Below are 10,024 nucleotides of genomic sequence, written 5' to 3' on the forward strand. Positions count from 1 at the left end.
TATTTAACTAGGCAAGTCAGTTAAGAACAAATTCTTATTTACAATGACGGCCTACCAAAAGGCAAAAGGCCTCCTGTGGGGATGGTCATCTGAATCAGGGTTAGTTTGGCAGCTGGGGTGAAAGAGGAGCGATTACGATAGAGGAAACCAAGTCTGCTTTTATCCTTAGCCTGCAGCTTTGATATGTGCTGAGAGAAGGACAGTGTACCGTCTAGCCGTACTCCCAAGGACTTGGATGAGGTGACTACCTCAAGCTCTAAACCCTCAGAGGTAGTAATCACACCGGTGGGGAGAGGGAGGGGCATTCTTCTTACCAAACCACATGACCTTTGTTGTGGAGGTGTTCAGAACAAGGTTAAGGGCAGAGAAAGCTTGTTGGACACTAAGAAAGTTTTGTTGTAGAGCGTTTAACACAAAACCCGGAGAGGTGCCAGCTGAGTATAAGACTGTATCATCTGTATATAAATGGATGAGAGAGCTTCCTACTGCCTGAGCTGTGTTGTGTAAATGGATGAGAGAGCTTCCTACTGCCTGAGCTGTGTTGTTGATGTAAATTGATTGTTGAATATAGCTACTCTATCAACGTTTGTCTTATTGATTGTTAATGATTGATAGTGTTTATACTGCTATAGTCTCATTCTTCTGGCCTGTTCCCTGACAGCTGGAAAAAAGTTGCACCCGACAGTCAGACCCGACCCAAATGGACCCGATAATTATTTAAAAAATGGAGACCCGGACTCGAAAGGACCAGAGAAAAACCAGACCCGAACCCGAATGGACCCGAGGACAACTCGACCTAGACCCGACCCGTACCCTAATGGGTCTGGGTCCAGACCAGACCTGACGCGAGGACAACTCGACCTAGACCCGACCCGTACCCTAATGGTTCTGGGTCCAGACCAGACCTGACCCGAGGACAACTCGACCTAGACCCGAACCGTACCCTAATGCTTCTGGGTCCAGACCAGACCTGACCCGAGGACAACTCGACCTAGACCCGACCCGTACCCTAATGGGTCTGGGTCCAGACCAGACCTGACCCGAGGACAACTCGACCTAGACCCGACCCGTACCCTAATGGGTCTGGGTCCAGACCAGACCTGACCCGAGGACAACTCGACCTAGACCCGACCCGTACCCTAATGGGTCTGGGTCCAGATGGGTCTGGGTCCAGACCAGACCTGACAAAAAAAGTATGTTTATCAGCCAAGTTGCTCTTCTGGTTAACATAAGGGTCCTTAAATGTTGGCTAGGACTTCTATAAGTCAATAAATTCACCTTACATTTACATTTTACATTTTAGTCATTTAGCAGATGCTCTTATCCAGAGAGACTTACAGTGACCTTATCAGCTTAAAATAAATATGTTATAGTCTATGCAGAGCCGTGGTTGGGTCCATTCAGGTCCACTCGGGTCTATCAACTGTGGTTAGATAGACCCGATGACAATCAAACAGAATCCGACCCGGACCTGAGGGACAAGTTAACATTTCAGACCCAAACCTTATCGGGCCCAGGTCAGGTCTCGGGTATATTGGGTCCACCTGGACCCGTGAAGACCTCTACTTCCAGCCTAGACTACCCAGAACCACTTAGAGCCCTGTCGCCTTTCTATTGGCCTCTCTTCTCTTCTCTTCTCTTCTCTTCTCTTCTCTTCTCTTCTCTTCTCTTCTCTTCTCTTCTCTTCTCTTCTCTTCTCTTCTCTTCTCTTCTCTCTATTCTTTCTTTCTTTCAACCTACACATCTGGCCATCACCATGGAGAGGCCATGATTTGCTTACAAAGAGTGTGTAGCCAATCACACGCCATGGGATCCCTATTCTCAAGCTTCAACCAATGTGCGCAGCTGTGTCATTTGCATACAAGGGGGTTTGACCAATCCCTTGGCACTACAGGAGACGGGTTCTGCGGGTTCTGGCCTATGGGCGGGCGGGATGCAGAGATAAAGGTCTGCATATGAGAAGGTGTTTAGTATTGATCCAGTATCTGGTGGTAGGTTGTAAACTCGCGCTGTGGACCTGCATGGTGGACTCTCTTATCTTCTCTGACGGGAATAGTATCTCTGTAACAACATGCCTAAAAGGAAGGTGAGTCGCTCTGTTTTAAAAAATATCTAAACCGTACTCGTTGTGAATGTGATATCTGTTCTATCTGGGAGAGAGAGGATAGCGGTGCGTATCTCCTAGTTATATTTAGCGAAGCAGGTGAGCTGATGCGAAAGTTTCCAAACCCGAGACCCGCCTGTTCAGCTGGGACCGTTTGGTCTGGTGGGAGTCTAAAGGGGATGCCAGCGTTCCTCCATGTCATTCGGTGTGTTTTCTGTCGAAGCCCCTGCTCTCTCTCGCTCTCCATGGCCGGTGTGTTTTCTGTCGAAGCCCCTGCTCTCTCTCGCTCTCCATGGCCGGTGTGTTGGCTGCTGTCCACCCCCTCCCTGTCCACCCATACCGGACTGTCTGTCACCACACAGTGCACAGCTCCCGCTCCGGAACGTCACCAAGTCGACCGGTAGGGATGCGTGCTACACCGGCGCAGCTGGCGGTGTGAAGTGGCCACTTTATCCCCGTCGCGACTGTTTCGAGATGATTGTGCAATTAGTGCATTTTAATGTGTTAGTGTGTCAATTCTACTGAGGGATTTAAATCTGTCGATGGATGTTTCCCCCTCTAGAGGAACACTCTCTCTTTCTTTCTCTGTCTCTCTGTCTCTCTGTCTCTCGCTGTCTCTCTCTCTCTCTCTCTCTCTCTCTCTCTCTCTCTCTCTCTCTCTCTCTCTCTCTCTCGCTGTCTCTCTCTCTCGCTGTCTCTCTCTCTCTCGCTCTCTCTCTGTGGCTACCTGTCATTCAGAGTTTTGAGCCCTACCTGTTTAGCTAAAAAAATTATAAAAAGATCAGTTTGCAAACAATGTAAAGAAAAATGTTATCCTTGAGTTAATAAAGATGCATACAAGCATGGTCTCTTGAGTAAGGCAGCTCCAAAATGCAGGTGTTTCAGCCTAGCTCTGTGGTGGATGGGCAGCCAACGAAAGAGCATAAGCGTTGGTAATTTTCTCTAGTTATGCTGTGATTGGCTCAGTGTTCTGTCACTCATGGGGACACTACATCACAGCAACATCTACAGGGAGAGCTAGGCAGTTCAAGCCCCTTGGGTGCTGCCACAGAGTTACATTAGAAGTGCCCATCCAAGAAGGCTCAAGGTCATTGGCCACAGATAAAATTACGTCAAATCGTATTATATCTACCGTAGCTTTGATTGAACTGATCATACTTTCAAAATCTTGGCTAGCAAGCTAGCTAGTTAGACAAGCAGTCATCATCATGAATCACGTTGACAATCTACTGGCAAATCCTTTTCAATCCTTGTCATATGAAGAGAAATTATAGATAAAACGTATCGGTGCTCATCGGCCATTGGACATAAACATTACACAACAAGTTGGATATCGCAAATTCAACAATGAATCAGTGACCTAGCAATCACTATTTTGCTTCCCCTGCCTGCTATTCGGTGGAGAGGGTGTGTGGTCCAAGTTTGGGTTTAAGGATTTAAAAAATCTGTCTGAAAGGGTCTCTTTTCAAAGGTTAAAAGGATAAACATTCACACGCAACACCATGGGCCAGAAAAGGTTGAATACATTGGCCATGCTGTCAATCCAGCATGACTTCTGCCAGGTTCAAAACAACTGGGAACTGGGAACTGGGAAATCTCAGAATTCAGTGTGTTGAAGACAACTAGGAACTCGGGAAAAAAAACTAGCTCCGACTGGGAAAATACGTTTTGAACGGTCATCCAACTCGGTATTCCAAGTCGGGAACTGTCTTTCTAGAGCTCCAACTTTCCGACCTGAAGATCGCTGACATCATGATTCGACCTGAAGATCACTGACATCATGATTCGACCTCGTTTCTTTCCGAGTTTCCAGTTGTCTTGAAAGCACCATAAATCCAGAGAATGTGTTGTAGAAAATTATTCCTATACTTATTAAAACAAATAAAGGAGTTTTTGTAGAATCAAGATAGACTTTATTACTCAAGCGTTAGAGCCGAGCTGGTCTGCAGAGCAACTCCCGTCCCAGACTTGGAGCTCTCTTTTTATACAGTTTCATCTTTTCATATCGTATCGGAACCCCCTCTTTATCCAAACAGCCACCCTCCCTTGACCTGGAGCCACTATGGTTTCTTCTTGTGGCTATGTGTATCGGGTCATAGCGCACAAACAAGCGATAACGTTAGTTCCGTTACTACTCATATCTCCACACAGCTGCGCCCTTGGAAGATAGTAAAAGACAGGATGAACTGAAAAACCGTGGTCACTCTGAGGCTGTTTGTCCTGACCGTGTGACCAGGTTACTCGGAAGCAACGAGAAACAACAAGAAATGGAAACACTACAGGTCTATCTGTTCCTGAAGTTGATCTCCATCCCATGTCCTTGACTACACGCTCAGACTAGCTGCAGGGAGCTAGAGGGAACCATCCCTTATCAGAAGCACAGTATTTACACTAAAGAAATGTCTCTACTATTGTTAAGCATATTATAATATATGTAATGGAAAAATACCTATAGCGCCATTTCATCATGGCTCTGTTTGAACCCTTTAATTGGTTCTTAATCCATAGGCATATAGGGCATATAGGTGTTTCATTCTACAACATACATCATTCATATTAATTGGGTTATGTTGTCTGCCCTTAAGTGAGACAGAGTAGTTAACTAAACATTTCCATTAAATGCCAGACTTTGATGACAAAGTTTGATGACAAAGTTTGCCCACAAGAAGGACCGCCCCAGAAATAGGTCTACAGTATCAATCAATCAAGCAATCAATCAATCAATCATTTTGTTTATAAAGCCCTTTTTACATCAGCAGATGTCACAAAGTGCTATACAGAAACCCAGCCTAAAACCCCAAACAGCAAGCAATGCAGATGTAGAAGCACAGTGACTAGGAAAAACTTACTAGAAAGGCAGGAAGCTAGGAAGAAACCTAGAGAGGAACCAGGCTCTGAGGGGTGGCCAGTCCTCTTCTGGCTGTGCCGGGTGGAGATTATAACAGTACATGGCCATTAAGGCCAGATTTTTCTCCAAGATGTTAAAACGTTAATAGATGACCAGCAGGGTCAAATAATAATCACAGTGGTTGTAGAGGTTGCAACAGGTCAGTACATCAGGAGTAAATGTCACTTGGCTTTTCATAGCCGGACATTTAGAGGTTGAAATAGCAGGTGCGGTAGAGAGAGAGAGTTGAAAACAGCAGGTCTGGGACAAGGTAGCACGTCCGGTGAACAGGTCAGGGTTCCATAGCCGCAGGCAGAAGAGTGGAAACTGGAGCAGCAGCACGACCAGGTGGACTGGGGACAGCCAGGAGTCATCAGGCCAGGTAGTCCTGAGGCATGGTCCTAGGGCTCAGGTCCTCCGGGAGTGGAGGGAGAGAGATACTGGAGGCTGAGACGGGGGGGTTGGGAGACACTTTGGCCCCGTCCGACGATACCCCCAGACAGGGCCAACCAGGCAGGATATAACCCCACCCACTTTGCCAAAGCACAGCCCCCACACCACCAGAGGGATATCAACAGACCACCAACCTACTACCCTGAGACAAGGCTGAGTATAGTCCACAAATATCTCCTCCACTGCATAAGCCCGATGGGGTGACATGCTGCTGCATAAATGATGTAAAATGCCAGTGAAAAACAGTATGTATACTATAGCTAAGAAAGTAATACTAAGTGTATGTTGTGTAGTAAGCTGTTAGTAGCCCATGTACCTCACCCTAATAATTTGGTCCCTTTCCCCCTCATAACTTAGCCTACTGTTCTGACTTGGTGGTGCACATGTAGCCTTTAAAAAAGTAATTTAAAATCAAGAGCAATTCCATCTTTTAGAGAAACGTAATCATTGAATATTGTAAGAGCTTTCATTGTCTGCTTATATGCCCCCTTTATTTATCCTACGGTTCTGACTTGGTGTACAGGGAGAACACCGTAAGAACGGCCCATGTTCTGAATTCTGTCGCTGTACATTTCAAAAGTGCTGAACAAATAGTTATATTGACTACGTCCGTCTTAGCTCGCTCATTAATGTCTTAATCTAAATTACGGATTGCCTCTTATCCGCTCGTCGTCCCCTTATGCCGTAGTTTGTACATATCAATTGTTATATATATATATATATATCCATCTCATTAGCATATTAATTTATATAGGTCCATCTCATTAGCATCTTAATTTATATAGGTCCATCTCATTAGCATCTTATTTTATATAGGTCCATCTCATTAGCATCTTATTTTATATAGGTCCATCTCATTAGCATCTTGTTTTATATAGGTCCATCTCATTAGCATCTTATTTTATATAGGTCCATCTCATTAGCATCTTATTTTATATAGGTCCATCTCATTAGCATCTTATTTTATATAGGTCCATCTCATTAGCATCTTATTCATCATTTTAGGTAATGTTGGAATGATGTATTTCTTTGTTTATCTTACTTTGTGTATTATAATCATCTCATGTGCTTTTCTCCATGAGGACGGGATACTATATAATGTTGTTGGGTCTGTAACCATGAGGACGGGATACTATATAATGTTGTTGGGTCTGTAACCATGAGGATGGGATACTATATAATGCTGTTTGGTCTGTAACCATGAGGAGGGGATACTATATAATGTTGTTGGGTCTGTAACCATGAAGAGGGGATACTATATAATGTTGTTGGGTCTGTAACCATGAGGATGGGATACTATATAATGTTGTTGGGTCTGTAACCATGAGGAGGGGATACTATATAATGTTGTTGGGTCTGTAACCATGAGGAGGGGATACTATATAATGTTGTTGGGTCTGTAACCATGAGGAGGGGATACTATATAATGTTGTTGGGTCTGTAACCATGAGGAGGGGATACTATATAATGTTGTTGGGTCTGTAACCATGAGGAGGGGATACTATATAATGTTGTTGGGTCTGTAACCATGAGGAGGGGATACTATATAATGTTGTTGGGTCTGTAACCATGAGGAGGGGATACTATATAATGTTGTTGGGTCTGTAACCATGAGGAGGGGATACTATATAATGTTGTTGGGTCTGTAACCATGAGGATGGGATACTATATAATGTTGTTGGGTCTGTAACCATGAGGAGGGGATACTATATAATGTTGTTGGGTCTGTAACCATGAGGAGGGGATACTATATAATGTTGTTGGGTCTGTAACCATGAGGAGGGGATACTATATAATGCTGTTGGGTCTGTAACCATCAGGAGGGGATACTATATAATGTTGTTGGGTCTGTAACCATGAGGAGGGGATACTATATAATGTTGTTGGGTCTGTAACCATGAGGAGGGGATACTATATAATGTTGTTGGGTCTGTAGCTATGAGGAGGGGATACTATATAATGTTGTTGGGTCTGTAACCATTGTCTGTACACTATATATACAAAAGTATCTGGACACCCCTTCAAATTAGTGGATTCGGCTATTTCAGCCACACCTGTTGCTGACAGGTGTATAAAATCGAGCACACAGCCATGCAATCTCCATAGACAAACATTGGCAGTAGAATGGCCCGTACTGAAGAGCTCAGTGACTTTCAACGTGGCACCGTCATAGGACGCCACCTTTCCAACGAGTCAGTTCGTCCAATTTCGGCCCTAGTAGAGCTGACCATGCTAGAGGTGCCCTGAACACCGGGTAGACACAGTGTTCACATTTTGTACCTTTTTAATTTGTCTGAAAAGACAAACTCCACCTACCGGGAGATCTGTGGTTAAATTGAGTGCGCCTACTGCGCTGGTCAATCGGATAGCTCAGATCACCGTGCCTACAGCTTCCAGCAAAGTTTGATACTAGCCTACATCAGAATTCATTTTTTTTTTTTTAAGCATGACCAGAGAGAGACTGTCAAAGAATACAGCAAAGAGCTGCTGTTTTTATGAGTGAGTTCAGGTTTTTATTCAACACTGTTACAAAACATAAAACGCGCTTCTCCCTACTACCACTCGCGCTGCAGCTGCAATGAATGAATAGCCAAGTTTATCGATAGGCCTGCGTCAGTGGAGGCTGCCGAGGGGAGGACGGCTCATAATAATGGCTGTAAACGGAATCAATGGAATGGCATCATGGGGTATATTTGATACCATTCCACCTATTCCACTCCAGCCATTACCAGAAGCCTGTCCCTCCCAGTTAAGGTGCCACCAACCTCCTGTGCCCTGCGTTTTTATTATTATTAGCAGCTTGTCTGTCTGTTTTAATATCGAGGAATATTTCACTTTCTCTGGTCGTAGGAACAACATGAATTTGTGCATGAGGCAGATGCGGTGCGACTCGAGTTTGGCCGTCAGGTGGAAGATGTTTCCCATCTCTCTGTTCAGTCTCACCGGAGGAAAGGAAGGAGAGAGCAGGGACCGTGAGAGGCGGACCCTCTGCTGCTCTCTCCCTCCCTCTGCTGAGACTAATGCCATGTTCAAAACAACTGGGAACTTGGAAATCTCTGCCTTCTGACTTCAGTGCGTTCAAGACAATTGGGAAGTCAGAATAAAAAATGAGATCTGACTTGGAAAAATTGTTTTGAACGGTCATATCTCTCGGAATTCCAAGTCTGAAACTCTGGCAGCTACGCCTTTCCGACCTGAAGATCACTGACGTCATGATTTCACCTAGTTTTTTTCCCCGAGTTCCCAGTTGTCTTGAAAGCACCATGATCATCAGATGCAGGTAGCCTACCATCAGTCCAGTAAAATAAAACAACTAATTATTTGCTAAATTTATGCTCAGCTGTGCCTCGGAAGTGCTACACCAACTGATGTATTTTGTTATCAAATTTCAAAACAGAGTTTTGAAATCCAATATGGTCTGAGAAGAACAGTATTGTCAGGCCAGGCATACAGCCAATACAGTGTTATAATGTATTAGAACCTCATTCCTACACAACTGTTTTTATTAGGTTCATGTTACATTTTATAAGTCACGTTTTTAAAGAACTCTGAGCGCTAGATCTCGGCTTGCTTTTTGACTGTGAAAGTGATCTTGATTCAGAAAAGGTTGGTGACCAGTGGCTGACAGGACACACGTTAGAGACTCGCTCAAAAGAAATGCAACATCTCAGCCTTTCATTGGCCGTGGATACGAGGTGTGTGTGAAGTGTGCGCTGTGTTTGAACTCTTCTCTCTCTGCTTCTTCTAGTCTGCCGAAGGGGCCAATGCCAAGGATTCCTCTAAAGTCGCTAAGCAGGAGGTCGCTAAGCAGGAGGTCGCTAAGCAGGAGGTAGGAGTTCCATGTGTGTGTGCAGTGAGTGTGTGTGTGTGTGTGCAGTGAGTGTGTGTGTGTGTGCAGTGAGTGTGTGTGTGTGTGCAGTGTGTGTGTGCAGTGAGTGTGTGTGTGTGTGTGCAGTGAGTGTGTGTGTGTGCAGTGAGTGTGTGTGTGTTTTACACAACCGCAAACACGCTTATTATGGACCGCAGTCACCACACACACACACACTATCCAGTCACCACACACACACACTATCCAGTCACCACACACACACACTATCCAGTCACCACACACACACACACTATCCAGTCACCACATACACACACTATCCAGTCACCACATACACACACTATCCAGTCACCACATACACACACACACACTATCCAGTCACCACATACACACACACACTATCCAGTCACCACATACACACACTATCCAGTCACCACACACACACACACACACTATCCAGTCACCACACACACACACACACACACTATCCAGTCACCACATACACACACTATCCAGTCACCACACACACACACACTATCCAGTCACCACAAACACACACTATCCAGTCACCACACACACACACTATCCAGTCACCACAAACACACACTATCCAGTCACCACACACACACACTATCCAGTCACCACACACACACACTATCCAGTCACCACACACACACACTATCCAGTCACCACACACACACACACACTATCCAGTCACCACACACACACACACACACACTATCCAGTCACCACA

General features: G+C 45.0%; 1 protein-coding gene across 6 annotated transcripts in view; it reads left to right on the plus strand.

Annotated features, from left to right (window-relative positions):
- Nucleotides 1-1,926: 1,926 nt before the first annotated feature.
- The window catches only part of LOC121548521 (high mobility group nucleosome-binding domain-containing protein 3), a 19,410-nt gene continuing 11,312 nt past the window's right edge, over nt 1,927-10,024 (plus strand). The window contains exons 1-2 of one of the 6 annotated variants that reach the window (XM_041859983.1): nt 1,927-2,086; nt 9,193-9,258. In XM_041859983.1, the coding sequence (XP_041715917.1) occupies nt 2,072-2,086; nt 9,193-9,258 (81 nt within the window). In that variant the 5' untranslated portion in view covers nt 1,927-2,071. Of the gene's footprint in view, nt 2,087-9,192; nt 9,274-10,024 lie in introns of all 6 variants that reach the window. The other 5 variants (XM_041859985.1, XM_041859984.1, XM_041859981.2 and 2 more) reach the window with 5 other exon arrangements.

The sequence above is a fragment of the Coregonus clupeaformis genome, chromosome 33 (assembly GCF_020615455.1).
Source record: "Coregonus clupeaformis isolate EN_2021a chromosome 33, ASM2061545v1, whole genome shotgun sequence".
NCBI lineage: Eukaryota > Metazoa > Chordata > Actinopteri > Salmoniformes > Salmonidae > Coregonus > Coregonus clupeaformis.